Source organism: Canis lupus, chromosome 5 (assembly GCF_048164855.1).
Source record: "Canis lupus baileyi chromosome 5, mCanLup2.hap1, whole genome shotgun sequence".
In the NCBI taxonomy this organism is placed as follows: Eukaryota; Metazoa; Chordata; class Mammalia; order Carnivora; family Canidae; genus Canis; species Canis lupus.
In genome coordinates this window covers 1,749,237-1,766,022 of record NC_132842.1, presented here as the reverse complement: position 1 = coordinate 1,766,022, position 16,786 = coordinate 1,749,237, and the positions used below count along the sequence as shown (strand labels likewise).

Here is a 16,786-nt window from a genome sequence, read left to right as displayed (position 1 = left end):
AGTATTCCAGTGATCTTTAAAATGTTTTAAAATCAATAATACATACGAACTCTTCATTTGGGTACATCCAAGGTTCTGTTTTTTTTAGAAGACTAATAAATGTATGTTTCTGCTTTTATTTGAGTTCTCACAAACCTTTCAGAGTTAGCCAGTCATGAAATCTCAGGCACTGTATCTCCTATTACATTATTTTCCATTTTAAATCATTTTAAGAAAGCCACATGAATTTATCCATAATTTAGAATTGACATGAACATTAAGTACCATATTGCATTGGAATTTTTGAGGAAAAAAAAGCATAGCTTAGTTTTGTATAGTATTTTGCAATTATTCTGTCATTAAAGACAGAGTGTAAAAACAAAAAGAATGTTAGCCTTGAATTGTATGTAATCATTTCATAATTAAAGAATTAAAATAATGGTTCTATAATTAGTTCCTATGCTTGTATGATAAAACCTTTCTAATATGAAAAGAACATGATAATCATTTTATTTTGTCATCAAAACCCATCAGGTTTTGTAATTTAATTTCCATTGCTTTCTTATTTCAGATTTTCATAATGTACTTCTGATTTTTGCTTTTCTTTTCATTCTCTAGGATTTTCACGTATACAACTGAATTCCTTTGCTTCTTTATCCAGACACTCAAATGTGTATGTTAGTTTGAAGCACAGGCATTAACGGTGTGGGTCACAACGGGCTAACCCTCATATCCTCAGTGGTTTTATTGAATGAATAGCATAATCCATATACTTTTTTTCAACTCTCTAATCTAATAGAATACCCTATATGTCCTTGCCACTTATTAGGTCATGAAAGTCATATAATCTATGAAAAGGAAGTGCATTTGGGGCGTTATCCCCAAATTATAACTGCATCTTGCATTGTGCAAAGAGAAATGACATGTGATTTCTTATAGGCAGTAACAGTGTATCTTCAAGAATGCGTTTAAATTCATAGGTATACCAGGAAAACATTTTCTCCGCCATCACTTACTCATTTAAAGCCACGCAGAGCAGCGTACTAGGAAGTAAGGAAACCTCGAGACAACTGCTTCTCTCCCTGTCCCTTGCCCGATTTCATCTGGGGGATGAGGAGGTTCACTCTGGCTTCTCCCACCTTCTTCGAGGTCTTAGGCTCCAACACTCAGTCTCACAATATTCAAAGCTCACTTGTTGGAAAGTTTTATGAGAACATGATTTCTGAAGTGAAAACTTTGATAATACGTTTTTCATTGATAGTCTTTTAAAGCTTGCTAAATAATATTACTTTGTGCTAAGTTTTAAGCAAATGCCCCCTCTGTCCGAGGTGTGACTGCAAGAGATGTAGCAATCTAGGTAGAAGACAACTTGGGTTATTTCTGTGAGATTTACTAGTCAAGAGAAGTGACCTCAGGCTCACAAGAGAATTTTTTTTCTCGTGTATTTATTGTTGGGTCCTGAAATTATGCGTGTCTGTGCACGTGTGTGTTCTTTGTAGCTGGAGGAATTCCCCTCAAAAAAGCAAAGCTAAATTTTTCTCACTCCTGCCTGAGACCAGTGACAGGCTAATAAGGAAGAGTGATGATAGTAATAAAATGGGGCAAGGGGTACATTCCTGAATTTTGCTGCTTATAAAATAATAGCCCTATTACCAAATGACCATGCGGGGACCCAGAATGTGATCCAGTCCTGAGTCTTTCTGATGGAGAGAGGTGACCCTCCCTAGGACTCATCACTTCAGAAGCAAATGCGGTATTAACAGCTTTGGTGACTACCTTTTTAACCCAGAGAACATAGCTGTATGTTTTTAATTTGTTATGATTTATTATACTGAAATTGGTGTGAAATGGACAACAAATCATGAGTGTCAAAAATCTGAAAATGAATTTTATCAGCTGAGGAAAGTGAGTGCCTTTGGGATTTGCATAAGTTTCTCATAATTCTTTTCATATTACAAGTGATGAGCCAAACTGTGAAAATAAACTGAAAATGACATATTTCCTAAGTAGCTAATTTCACATATACATATAGACACATATAAATATAGCCATTTAGCCTCGCTTTAGACTTTCTCTATAATTCAAAGTGATTTGTACACACCCACAGCAATATTTGTCTAAAAACCTTAGATATAAAGACTGTCGTCACATCACACAAATGTCTGAGATTATCTATAGAAAAATTATACAAAGTAAAAATTATACAAAGTATTTACCAACTTTACTTTTTTCACTGTTCAAACTAGGAAAAGAGAATTTATACCTACACAGCAATATAAAATTGTGAACATTGAAGAAACATCTATCCCCAAATTTCAGATGCTATAAACAGCCTTCAGCATTGAAAAAAAAAAAAAGCTCCCGTGTTAGAAACTAACTTTGCATGCATAATTAATTGGAGCGCCATATTCCTGTTTCACAACCAGAAGAGAAATTGAATTCAGGTGTTTGGTGAACATATGGGGGATTTACTGTGAATTTATGACCTGTGGGTTGAGTGTAAAACCCCAAGATACTTGCTGATAAAACTTAATGAAGCTTGTGCAGAGGAGCTATTTTTATTTGTAGTTTGGTAATTGATACATTTCTTGGTTTAACCCTCCCAGCCTTTCCCCCATTTCTCATAAATCTTCCAGCCGGAGAGCAAAAGCCAGGGTAGAAAGCCCTGATCTTCTTAGCCAGAAGACTAGTGCTTATCTGATGTGAAAATTCAGGTACACTTTTCCACAGCATGTCAACCTGTTCCTTCCTCATTTCCTTTTTAATTTAGCAACTGATGTTTTTTTCACCTGCCCAGGTAACAGGAGGCAAAGGCAAGTGCCGTGGGAGGAAGCACACTAGGTTCCTCTGAGAGCAGCGAAAGCCTTCGCAGAGGGGTGACCCAACATTTTCTGTCTTCAGAAAGCAAAGATGGGTGCACAGTGTAGCTCATCATTAAAATTTAGATACATGGCCATTGAAAGGTTTTTAGGCCAGGAATAAATCCTAGCTTCAGGGACAGGAACCTGCCACACAGGCACCCTAGCCGTGTCGCCCTGCTTCTTTGTACCTAGGGCCTTACCCAGAATGCTCCTGATTTGAGTGCCAAGAAAGAAAACACATGACAAGTGCTCCATTTTAACATACGGGGTGTAATAGGTTTAATGAGAAACCTGTGTTTGTGCACTAATTTACAGCAATTAAGAACTCAGTTCTGACATCTGTAGATTATAACTATTTCTCTGGCGATTACAAGATCAGGACTAGTTTATGGAATTGCTAATCAGCCCAGAGAAATAGCTCAGTGAGAAGCATGTCGTGTACCTGGAGTCTCTAAATGGTGCCATCCCCTAGGAGTCGTGCTAGCAACCCTATTAGTTCAGTGACATTTCTTCCCCCTACACTGCAGTCATCGCTGTTCAAAAACTTGTTTGTATCCACTTTATCATGCTGACAATCTGTCTGTTTTGAAATGATTACAACTCTGTACATCCGTGCATGACATCACAGTAAGACATTGCTTAATGATCTGAGACGCTTGTGGTCATTGCTGGCTGCCTGTTTCTAAAGCTATGTGACAGGTCTGCCCTACATATGTTTTCTCCAGTGTCACTTTTTGCCTTCGCCAGGCCTGGTGTCTGTTTTAAGTGACATCCATGAAATAGCTGAATTTTAGACTTGCCATTGGTACAGATAAAGGGACTAAAGGTTTTTCCTTTTCCAGGATGCAAGAAGTAGTAATTAGACAAGGAAGGGAGAGGTGCTTTGATTTTTCTCCAGTGAAAATATTTTGAAAAGTAATAGTACCCTTGAAGGATAGGTTGTTTATCTCCCGTCCCATATCTTTAGTCTTTTCATTTGGGTGAAACGACCAAGGAAGTCAAAAAAGAGATACATTTCCCTGAAATAAGTGGGCCAAAATGCAAGGACCTCCTGTGAGGGTCGAGTTACCTACAGACAGCATCAAGGCTGGGAAAAGCTGGAGTTCAGGAAAACTGGGTCTTTGAGCATCATGAATGCTGTCCTGGAAGCTTTAACTCAGTGTCTTTGCTTTGTCAGTGCCCTGGGATGCAGACCATAATGATGTTTCGGAAGTCTTGACTACAATCAAGGAGACAGTAGGACTTTGAAGTGTTGACGGGTGAAGAAAGTTCCTTAAGCAGAGAAGCTGACAGTCAGCAGAGATCTAGGGCTTCCCCTCTGGTGCACGCACGGGGTGGGGTCCCTGAGGGAATGCTAGAAATACGTCAACTGGAATAAGCTTCGAGTGCGGACTTGCATGATATCCAAGATCTCAGATAGAATTGGGAAATTGACTTTTGTGGGTCTTTTTTTTAATTGGGAAAAGAATAATGTCCTTTTGCATTTCCAGTAATTGGATGCCAAGTACAGGTGTGAAATTCAGTGGAATTTGGAATAGAATTTTGTGCTTAGGCCAACAAGTAAATTGCTAAGGCTGATGGGTATATAGCAACAACAGAAAGGGAGAGGATATAGGTGGATGTGGTTAACAAAATTTTTACTCTGTGTACCTGTTCTTCTGTAAATTGGGGATTTGAAGGACATATGTTAAGTCCCAAACTCTGGACAAACTAAGTAAAATCAGTTTTAACCAGGAATCTCTCTTTGTGAGTTATGTCAGATCCTGTCAAGTCATCAGGAAGAGAAACTAGAGTTCTCTTGAGTTCAACTTTACCAAATGACCTGGTTGGCAGGTCTGTTTTCACCATACACTGAGGAAACACCCACATGTGGTTGGTTTGGCCTTGTGGGGACTGATTTCCAGAGATCACAAAGCCAGAGCAAGTATTGGGTGAGATGATCAGGAGAATGACCAAAGGTCACCCTACACAATTGGGTTGATTTCCATGGAGTGTTCTTGGGGATATACTGGTGCTCAGTTGAAAGCACATTTGATTGGTTTCTTGTGTTAAGATCTGGCAATAACCATCTTTCAGGGACATCTTCGCAATAGTATTTACTTTGTGCAATTTTTCTCAGAGACTAGAACTTTGAAGTGACTAACCATATAAGTGATAGTGGTAAAAATCATTCGTAAAATATGATTCCTCTCTTGTATTCTGCTCTTCTGACCAATATGTTTTTGCAACAGGCAATATTTGTTTGGTTGCAGCTGCCGGCAGGGCTTAGGTCTTTGTACTTCTAGGCCACTTTATTTCATTTAATAAGTATACAATCCCTCCACTCTCCACCCTCACCAACACTGTCTAAGGTGATGTGGTGGTGGTGAGTGTGTGTGTGTGTGTGTGTGTCTTTGTGCGGGTGTGTGTGTTTAAGGGAAGGAGGTTTAGAGTGTCTATTTGTTATCTTTGGTTGCAGTGGAGCACAAGAAAGCAAACCCACTGTGCAATCACATCTCAAACCCCTGTTTATATCACATCCACTAATATCCTAAGGGCCAAATTAAGACATGTCGCCAAAGGCCAGCATCAGTGGGTATTAGTTCTATTGCTGCATCACAAATTAACACAGTCTTAACAGCTCCTTTTGTCAGTTTCTATGGATCTGGGGACCAGCAATGGCTCAGCTGAATCCTGTATTCAGGGTCTCATCCAAGTACAATCAAAGGGTCAGCCAGACAGCGTTCTCACTGGGAGGCTCCCCTAGAGAAACGTTTGATTCCCTGCTCCTGGAGTTGTTGACAGCATTCTATTCTTTGCAGCTGTAGGATTCAGGGTAGCTTTCTTCTTCAAAGCCAGAGGAGAGAGATATGTACTTGCAAGATGGACACTGCATTCTTATATGATCACAAATGTGATCATACCCATTCCCTGACCTTTTCCCCATTTCCTTGGTAGAAGCCAGTCACATGCCTGCCCACACTCAGTGCCAGGGAGTTGCACAAAGGTGTGACTACCTGGAAGCCAGGACCATGGTGCCACTGGCAGGTCTGTCCATTACAAGTATTTGGGTAACGGTTTTCCCCACCGCAGGGATGTGACTTGCAGAACATATATGTGTGAAGTGATTGTGATGAAGTCGTGAGTGTAAGAAAAAGAAACACATGCACATGTAAATTATAATCTCTATAAAACAGTGCTGTGTAATCTGAACATGGAAAGGAAAGGAGAGGATATTATAGAGAGAAAGATACGAGTGAATTTACCTTCTTGTCTTCTCTAGAATTGTGCTTCTGAATTGGCTTTCTGACACTGACTTGTAATCCAAATTTTGTAACTCTGTGGGAGAGAGGACTGTTTCTGATTCTTTCTTTTGTGGTGAATTTTTCCTTCTAGTCATTTTGCTCAGTGCAGAGTGGCCAAAAACAAGTTGTTCTTGATAGAAGCGCAATCTCTTCTGACTGTAGCATTCCAGCTGTTCTCTCTTTAAATCTCAGACTGAATTCGCAGGTTTTCAGGATGATTTGAAAGTTATCTAGGTAAGTTGGTGGGGACAGGTGACTTGGGGACCCCACTCTTCCTCCATCTTGCCCCGCCTCCTCTTATCTTCTCTTGTACGAGATTATTCTCCATTCTAGGCACCATGGAAAGCCTGCCACAGTTCATTTTTTCCTTTCTGCCTACCTACTCCTTTCATGGTTTTCTTCCTTCTATGGGAAAGAAAATGTAGACCAAAATGGTGCCTTCTTGTTCAAAGAAATGAGTGTTTGTCATCCCTTCCATTGGATTCTGGATCTTAAACTTATTCCCTCTATTCCAGTGTTCCAGATTTGTTTTGCATAATTAAGAATGCAAATGTTTAGATATTTTTAGTCCATAAAGAATCAGTTACCTCACAAACTCCTCTCTCTCAGCATATGCTGGTCTGAAGAGAGAGTTCAGAGCTCACGCCTGTAGGGCAGTATACCCAGCATTAGATCAGAAGGAGCAGACAGTGTAGGAGAGGCAAGACTATATGAACACTGCCTCGTTGTGTTTTTTAAAAAATATTTTTGTTTCTTGGGCCTGTTACTAGGGGATCACTGGCCTTATCTTGGTGCAGTGGAAGTAAATAGCCTAGAAAAGCAACATATAAAACAGGCAGCATCTGCAGAATACAAAATAGAGGTTGCAAGTTGGCTGCCCACAGACATATTTGGTTTTGGTTTTGGTTTTGTTTATTTTTTTATTTGTCCCACCTAGGATTGAAAAAAATAGTCAGCCAACGTTTAAAATTCAGGGAATAGAGGAGAAAACTATAGTTCTGACTTCTCTTATCTAAAAAAATTAGAAGGCAACACCAGGCTCACATCCCTTCAGAACAATAATCTGCTGGAACCAAGCAAGGCCCTCCCTTTCCAGACCAAGCATATTACTCCTGTTTGTCACAGGATATACATGATGCTTCCAGGGCCATTGAGTTTCCTTCAGTCTTTAGGTAATTGGCCCACAGGCTTTGGAATTTGTCCCAACTATGAAGTTTGCAGGCTGAATTATTTTCTAAGTATTGTCCATATAGCACCTGCATTGCTTTCAGGTACGTACAGATTTCTGGAACCTGCACACAACTGACTGAATTAGAATCTCTCTAGGTGAGGCTCAGTCAATCCATGTGTTTAAAAAAGCACTCTGGATGATTCTCCTGCACACATGAGAACGACTTTGGATGTTTCTTTTCTTACTTACTATATCTTAGGAGATGATTGGATAGCATGCCCGTGCGGTATAGGTATAGGACAGGTTCCAGTGCTTGCTTGCATATAGGGCCAATGCTACAGTTAGCATGAATTGGTATGCTCAGCTACCAATGTAGAGCATATTGCAGCAGTCCATCCTAAAGGTTATAAAGTCTATCACTCTGTGTGATCTACCTCTGACAGGAAAGGGTACAAACCCCATGGTAATTATGGATGGGAGTTCCATATAATTCAGGATTATACTCTATATGCCAGACTAGGAATCTTCATAGTGTGTGATCCAATGTATCTTATTTTTAATGCTGTCAGAAAGACTTCCAGATCATCACTGAACCAAAATTGACCCTCTTCATTTAGTTTAAAATTTATATATATATAATGCATATATATATAATGTATAAATACATATACAACACACAGACATATAAAAGTATAAAAGACAGTTCCAAAGACTAAAACTAAAAAAAAAAAAAAAAAAGCGTAAGGGAAGTCTGCATTAGTGTTAGAGTGAAATTGTCTTATGTCTGTCTGTGTAGATTCTTTATTTTAATAAAATCTCTATAATTGCCCTCTGCGTCCTTGCTTTCTGTAGAAATTATGATTTCCTGGCTTGTCATTAAGAGTTGTACTGTCTCTCTCACCCATCTGATTGACTCATGGTATCTATCACATTCCTTGCACACACAGACAAAATAATGAGCAACTTTAAGTTGGCAACAAACCGAAATATAAGTTGATTGGGATGTTTAGGGATTAGCCACTAATGCTAATGAATATTTAAAATTTCCTTTGGCTTTCTTGGCAGAAGAGCTAACCAAGAACTTTAGAAGTCCAAATGTGAATTATTGGCCTGTTATAGACTGGCCTGAGAAACAGAACAAGCAGTTGCAAGGGTTTCATTCTTGAAGCCAGGATTTCACCTTCAGACTGCCAACTGTTGTCCCCCAAGGATGCTTGATGGTCTTCCAGTCTTTGGAAGTCATCATCAATCATGAAAAACATTGCAGCCTGTTTTTCAATTTCAATTCTGTGTGGCTTTGCTAGTCTTGGGCAAGTGGGTTGCCATTCTCTAGAGCAGAGGAAGAAAGGAAGCAAAGGAAAAGAGAGTGAAACAATGTCTCAACCAGCTGCTGAGATTTGAAATAAGGGCAGAAGTGACCTCCAGAACTTGGCTTATACTGTGAAAAACATTGAGGTCACCAGAATTTAAAATTAAGGACACTGGGTCAACTTCCCGTGTTGGGAGATTTGTACTCTCAATTCACCACAAATAGTAAGAGATCAGTTTTCACCAGTGGTTTAGACTTCATGAACCTAATAATTATAGAGTTAAAACTGTCTATGCTATGTGAAAATAATAGGGAAATATTTCTAGTTAGACCTGTAAAATACTTTGTCAGTCAAACCTCCTACAATCCTCCTATTAAAAGCTATGAAGAAATATTCCAGGAACAAAAAAGTTACAGTTGGAGAAACAGCAGTGAGATTAATGAATGTTCACTTCCATATCTCAGGAACTATCTTCATACCTACATTATCACAGTTTCACATGGAGAGCAAGGGGTTCCAGAGGTTAGGTGTTACATTGGGCCACCATTATTGAAAATAATTTATGTGTTCAAGAATATAAGATGCTGTGTATGTTCCTTAAAAGCCAGTGGGAGGGGATCCCTGGGTGGCTCAGCGATTTAAAACCTGCCTTCAAAAATAAATAAATAAATAAATAAATAAATAAATAAATAAACAAACAAACAAACAAACAAATATAAATAAAATAAAATAAAATAAAATAAAATAAAATAAAATAAAATAAAATAAAATAAAATAAAATAAAAATAAAACCTGCCTTCAGCCCAGGGCATGATCCTGGAGTCCTGGGATCGAGTCCCACATTGGGCTCCCTTTATAGAGCCTGCTTCTCCCTCTGCCTGGGTCTCTGCCTCTCTCTCTCTCTCTCTCTCTATCTCTCTATCTCTCTCTCTGTGTGTCTCAAGAATAAATAAATAAAATCTTAAAAAAAAAAAAAAGCCAATGGGAATAGCAACCTGCTCAGCTCAAGAGTATGGAAGGGAAGTTTTAAGATGTATCCAAATGTGGACTGAAGTCTTGTCAAGTAGAACATTTTACAGTCCCATTAACCTTTAATGTTCTCAGGGCAATCAGTTCAAAATATCTGTCAGAAGCAAAAAGGAAAAACAGGCTTTTATTGACTAGGAAAATAATCAAATTGAGAATATTCATAGAATGTTCCAGAAGCTCTAATGAAATTAATAGAAACATAAAAGTGATAGGGATTTACTCAGTAGATTAAATGATGAAAGACTATCTTATATTCTTAGAAGATGTTAATATTGTCCTATATACAAATATTTTTAATTTGAGATTTTTAACCTTTGGAATTCCTCAAAACACATGGAATTATATGAAGATATATTAATTTGAGAATTTTATATGCTCTACTATGACAGAATTTCTCTTTCCAAGCTATCCCTCACAAGTTACAGTGCCCAGTGGCGTGTGCAGCCAGAAGAGCTCAGATTCAAACTGATAACCAGGGCAACATGTTTTCAATGAAGAGACCCAGTCTGCTAATAGCTTACTGCTCTCCTTTCTACTAGCAGCTTGGAGGGTATATGTGATAAGTATAAAGCTCAATCCTTGTCCTCAAGGAGTTTGATGTTTTGTTGGGGAGACAGCAAGTACCTAATGTGCTTGAATAGCTCTCCTGATAGGACATGCCTTTATCTTCAGGGGATGGCATAGACCAGAAATGCCGTGAGATTTAAGACTGTTTTAACCTTGGCCGTCACTACAACTCTTGCAAGATGCTATTCTTTTTTTTTTTTTTTAAAGTAGATTTTATATTCATGAAAGACATGAGAGAGAGAGAGGCAGAGACATAGGCAGAGAGAGAAGCAGGCTCCTCAAGGGGAGCTCAATGTGGGACTCAATTCCAGGCCCACGCCCTGAGCCAAAGGCCGATGCTCAACCACTAAGCCACCCAGGAGCCTCTTGCAAAATACTGTTTTTAAAATCTGTATGATTTTATAAAGCAGGGGCTTTGGAGTCTAATATGTGTTTTACTAAGTGATACAACATGGCACGGTGAAACCAGGGCTGGACTAGACACCAGAAAAATCTGGATTCCAGTCTCACCTCCCCATTGACCAGCTGGCAGACTTCAAACAAGTCACGTTTATCTTCTTTGAATGTCAGTTTCTACATTTGTATGTGTGTGTGTGTGTGTGTGTGTGTGAGAGAGAGAGAGAGAGAGAGAGAGAGAATGAGAGAGAGAAAGAGAAATACTACCATCTGTACCTACCTTATAAGCTTTTTGTGATAATTAAATAAAATTTAATGCTATAAAAAAGAAGGCAACGTTATCAACTAACTGGTGAAACCAGACTACCACCCAAAGTTTGTTTTATGTATGTATGTATGTATGTATGTATTTAGGATTTTATGTTTTATTCTTGAGAGACACAGAGAGAGAGGGAAAGACACAGACAGAGGGAGAAGAAGCAGGCTCCCTGCAGGAGCCCAATGTGGGACTCGATCCCAGGGACTGGTATCACGCCCTGAGCCAAAGGCAGATGCTCAACCACTGAGCCACCCAGGTGTCCCACAAAGTTATTTTTAAAATGCTCTTCATTTATGCTGTGAGAACTGCATTTTGTGTATAGATCTCTGATAACTCCTAAAGAAGAACTTCATATGGTGGCATTATGAAAAGAATACTGCACGTTTGTAAAGCTGTATTGAATGTTATTATCTTGATTGCTGCAACTATGATACTTAGAGCAGAAATGATTTTCATGTCTACTTCATATATATAAAGAACCCCATAACTCAGAGGTATTAAGTACCTTGGTCTAAGAAGGTGGAAGAGCTAGGACAGGACCCTGGTATTTCTGACTTTTAATACAATGTCCTTTCCAAAAAATTTTTGCTGCCAGCACCATGCCAGATTACAGAAAGGAAATGAGGCTTTTAAAATACTGCATAAAACAGGAATGTCTAAAAATACTGCTTGCCCTCTTGAATGTCTGTCTATAATAACTTTAATAAGTCTTAATCATAAGAACAAAATGAAAACATTTTAAATGCCCAGATATTGTTTTATAAGTTCACTGCCTCTTAAACAGTGTCATTCCACAGCAAGCTGCCATTTCTTTCCCTAGCAACTGCGATTCACAGATTGTATCTCTGAAGGGTGTTCATTGTTGCCCCTTCTCTCTTTTAGCAACAGATCAACTCCTAGCAACCATGATCGGATACAGCGTCTACGGCAAGAATTTCAGCAAGCAAAGCAGGATGAAGATGTAGAAGATCGGCGCCGTACCTATAGCTTTGAACAGCCCTGGGTGAGTATTTGGTTCTGCAGCACAGCAGAGTCTGACAACTCGCCTGCAGAAAGAGCCATTAAGCTCTGACCTTCGTCCTTTATGAAACAAGACAAGATGGAGCCAAATTCCTTTGACCTTTAACATATTGACCTTTCCTTCATTTCCATCTGGGTTTCATCATTGCTAATTTCATTTTATATCTTGTTGCACCATCTGTCCATTGCATAATCAGTCTCATTTGCCTTATGACAAGACATAGCAAAGGATTCTGCTCTCAACTATGCACTTTTTATTTTTAAGTTTAGTAAATATTTTTCTATATACATTTTTCTTAGAACTGGAGCCAGAATAAATTAGTTCAACACATGTCTATTGTATATCTATCACACAAAAAGTACAGTATTTAGCAATTCTTGAATATTCTCCCTCATTCCCTTTGTGTGTTTGTTGAGTCCTGCTGGTTCCTCAGCCCATACCCCTGTTCTGCAGCCATCACGGTGATTTTTCTAAAGCAGAACTTTGAATGTCTTCTCAATGCCCACAAGGGAGTCCAGATTCTGCAGTGTGGCACTCTAATCCTCTTCTGCCTCAGACTTGTGCTCTCCTTTTTGTGTTTTGCCTTGGAAATGATGGCACTTCTGGGAATTGGAGGCATTGGTGTAGATTTGAGGGCATCCAAGATGACGGGAATTTTGAAGAATCTCTTTGGAAACTTGAGAGTCAATTAGAGATGAATATACAAGCTGTTTGAGGTAGGAAGTTCTAGCTGAGAGTATTGGTAAGTCTGGTCAACATGGGACTGTGACCATAGCCAACAATGCTTAGAGGACTGGAAATAGAAGAAAAGTATTTTGATTAATTCAAAAAATTGATGATGGGGATTGGCAAGACAGACACAACAGAAAGTCAGGGAAGGCACTCTGGAGGCCTGGGGAAGATGCTAGTGGAGCATCACCCAGGCTGGATAGTGTGCTGAGTACAGCTCAAGGAAGCATTACCCCGTTGCCTGGGAGGATGCAAGAAGGCTTGGTGATTTGGGGTTAGAAAGCCTAGGAGGCTGTGGTCAAAACAATATATGTTTTAGAGTCTAGGATCTTGGGTGTAGGACAGTTCTGGATGATTTGAGGTCAAAGTATGCCATCCATGTGAGTTCCTGAAGTAGATGAGAGATTAGGGCTCAAATGGTTAAGGAGTTCAGTTCAAAGTGTTGGGATTATAATTACACTAGGTATTTAGCAAAGTGGGGCTAAAAGGAAGAGTAGTGTTAGAGAAAGCTTAGGGTGAAAAAAAAATCCTGATTTATCTGGGAAAGGTTATGTACCCAACTGACCCAGAATTGAGAAGTTGGTTATTTTGTAGGGAGGGAGAGATAAAGGTAGAAATGTAGGTGGAGGCTTCAAAGGTAAATTGGAAGTTTGAAGAGAGGTGGTATTAGGACAGAGCACAGGCCCTCTGGCCAGGTGACCTGGCTCTTCAGGCCTGTTTTCTCATGTTGTAAACCAAGAGAATTAGAGTAGATGGTTGAGTGTCAGTTATTAAATCCTCTGTTAAGATGAAAATTTAAGAGGGGATGCCTGGGTGGCTCAGCGGTTGAACGTTGGCCTTTGACCCAGGGCGTGATCCCTGGGTCCAGGATCGAGTCCCACATCGGCTCTCCTGTGGGGAGCCTGCTTCCCACCACCCGTGTCTCTTCCTCTTTCTCTCTCTCATATGAATGAATGAATGAATGAATGAATAAATAAATAAATAAATAAATAAATAAATAAATAATTTAAAACGAAAATTTAAGAAGAAGCTGAGTGCATAAAGTAAAGCAGATATAAGCAAAACTTCTCCAAGTATGGTGCACGGACTAGCGCCTTGAGTGTCACTTGGGAGCTTGTACTAATTGCACATTCTTGGTCCTTGCCTTGGTCTGACTGGATCTGACCCTCTGTAGGCCCAGGGATCTGTATTTTGACAAGCCCTGGAGAAGTCATTCTGAAGCCTGTTCAACTTGGAGGAGCACCAAACTAGAGCTTAAGTTGTCCCTGAGGTCCTTTATGGTCCTAAAATCCAGCACCCTCAATACTCTAGACAAGGCTGGAAACCTATAAACATTTTGACCGTGGGGTTTGTTGATCAAACTGGAGTCTGGGGGAGATAATTTTGAGAAAGGAGAAGAAGGAAAAATGGGAGAAGAGGTGCTAATTTGAAGGGCTTTACCTCTGCTCAAGCGAGAAAGGTGGAGCCTTAGAGCAGGCACTCGGCAACATGAGACCAACATCCAAGAGTCAAAACTCGTCATGAAACCAATCCTAGCCTAACTTTGGGAGGTTATAAAACAAGTTCGGCAGATATAGCATCTAAGAAAATCTCTAATTGTGTTTCTCCAACACTATTAATGGTATTGTTTTTCTAAGACATTTATTTTTTAGATGATCAAGTAAATTGAGTCATTCCGAGGTAGCAATGTGACAGAATTATGTTAATCTATTTATATTGTTTGACAGAATTGACTCAGTCTCTTTCTACCAGGTTTCCTAAAGCAGGATTCTTTTCTTTTAATTCCAGTCTAGTTCACATAGTGTTACATTAGTTTCAGGTGTACAATATAGTAATTCAACACTTCCATAAAGCACCAGTTGCTCATCACAACAGGTGCCCTCCTTAGTCCCCATCACCTATTTCACCCATCCGCCACCCACCTCCTCTTTGTAACCATCAGTTTGTTCTCTATAGTTAAGAGTGTTTCTTGGTTTTTCTCTCTCTCTTTTCCTTTGCTCGTTTGTTTAGTTTCTTAAATTCCACATATGAGTGAAAATATGGTATTTATCTTTCTCTGATTTCCCTTAGCATTATACACCTATGTCATTGCAAATGGCAAGATTTCATTCCTTCTGATGGCTGAATAATATTCCATTGTGTGTATCCTACATCTTCTTTATCCATTCATCTATCAGCAAACACTTGGGCTGCTTCCATAATTAGGTATTGTAAATAATGCCACAGTAAACATAGGGGTGCATGTATCCCTTTGAATTAGTGTCCTCGTATTCTTTGGGTAAATACTCAGTAATGCAATTAGTGGATCGTAAAGTAGTTCTGTTTTTAACTTTTTGAGGAACCTCCATGCTATTTTTCAGAGTGGCTGCACTAGTTTACATTTCCTTCTACAGTGCATGAGTGTTCCCTTTTCTCTGCATCCTTGACATCACCTGTTACTTCCTGTGTTGTTAATTTTAGCCATTCTGACAGGTGTGAGGTGATACCTCATTGTAGTTTTGATTTGCATTTCCCTGATGATGAGTAATGTTGAGCATCTTTTCATGTGTCTGGATATCTTCTTTGGACAAATGTCTGTTCATGTCTTACACCCATTAATTGGATCATTTGTTTTTTCAGTATTGAGTTATGTCAGTTCTTTATATATCTTTTGATACTAACCCTTTTTGGGGGGATGTATCATTTGCAAATATCTTCACCCATTCAGTAGGCTGCCTTTTAGTTTTGTTCATTATTTCCTTTGCGGTGCAGGAGCTTTTTATTTTGATAAATAGTTTTTATAGTTCTAATTGTTTATTTTTGCTTTTATTTCACTTGCCTCAGGAGACATATCTAGAAATATGTTGCTATGGCCAATGTCAGAGAATTACTGCCTGTATTATGCCTGTAGGATTTTTATGGTTTCAGGTCTTACTTTAGGGTCTATTAATCCATTTTGAGTTTATTTTTGTGTATGGTGTACGAAAGGGGTCCAGTTTCATTCTTCTGCATGTGGCTGTTCAGTTTAACAATACCATTTGTTGAAGAGACTGTGTTTTTCCCACTGGGTACTCTTTCCTGTTTCAGTGAGGATTAATTGACCACATAATAGTGAATTCATTTCTGGGTTTTCTATTCGATCCATCTTCTGTCTACTTTTGTGCCAGTACCATACTGTCTTGATCTTTACAGCTTTGTAATATATGTTGATGTCTGGCATTGTGATACCTTTAGTTCTGCTTTTCTTTTTCAAGGTTTCTTTGGCTACTTGGGGTCTTTTGTGATTCCATACAGATTTTAGGATTGTTTGCTCTAGTTCTATGAAAAATGCTGTTGGTATTTTATAGGGATTACACTAAACGTGTAGATTGCTTTGGGTAGTATATACCTTTTAACAATGTTTGTTCTGCATCGAATGTCTTTACATTTCTTTGTGTCTTCTTTAATTTCTTTCATCAACTTTTTATAGTATTAGAATACAGCTCTTTCACCTCTTTGGTTAATTAAACCTATTCCTGAATATTTTATTGTTTCAGTGCAATTGTAAATGAGATTGTTCTCTTATTTTCTCTTTCTACTGCTTTATTATTAGTGTATAGAAATGCAACAGATTTCTCTATACATTGATTTTGTATCTTGTGACTTTAATGAACACATTTATCAGTTCTCATAGTTTTTTGGTGGAGTCTTTTAGGTTTTCTATATATAGTATCATGTCACCTGGAAATAGTGAAAGTTTTATTTCTTTCTTACCATTTGGGGTGCCTTTTTTTCTTTTTGTTGTCTGATTGCTGAGGCTAGGACTTCTGCACTATGCAAAATAAAAGTGGTGGGAGTGGACATTCCCATCTTGTTCCTGACCTTCGGCGAAAATCTCTCGGTTATCCCATTGAGTATGACATTCACTGGGGGTTTTTCCATAGATGGCCTCTATTATGTTGAGGTATATTCCCTTTAGGCCCACTTTGTTGAGGGTTTTTATCATGAGTGGATGTTGTACTTTGTCAGATGTTTTTTTCGGCAACTATTGAAATGATCACATGGTTTTTATTCTTTCTCTTATTGATGTAATGTATCATGTTGATTGATTTGAAGCAGGATTCTTTTTGATGTGTGGTAAACATCCTTAGCTATCTATATT

The 16,786-nt window shown here is 38.8% G+C and overlaps 1 protein-coding gene across 27 annotated transcripts in view; it reads left to right on the top strand.

Annotated features, from left to right (window-relative positions):
* PARD3 (par-3 family cell polarity regulator) overlaps window positions 1–16,786 on the top strand; it is a 649,441-nt gene that overhangs the window by 616,600 nt on the left and 16,055 nt on the right. For all 27 annotated transcript variants that reach the window (XR_012030741.1, XM_072825188.1, XM_072825191.1 and 24 more), the window contains one exon: window positions 11,799–11,919. Coding sequence is in view for 26 of the 27 variants with exons in the window: in XM_072825188.1 (XP_072681289.1) it covers window positions 11,799–11,919 (121 nt within the window). In the remaining variant the exon portion in view is untranslated. The remainder of the gene's footprint in view (window positions 1–11,798; window positions 11,920–16,786) is intronic.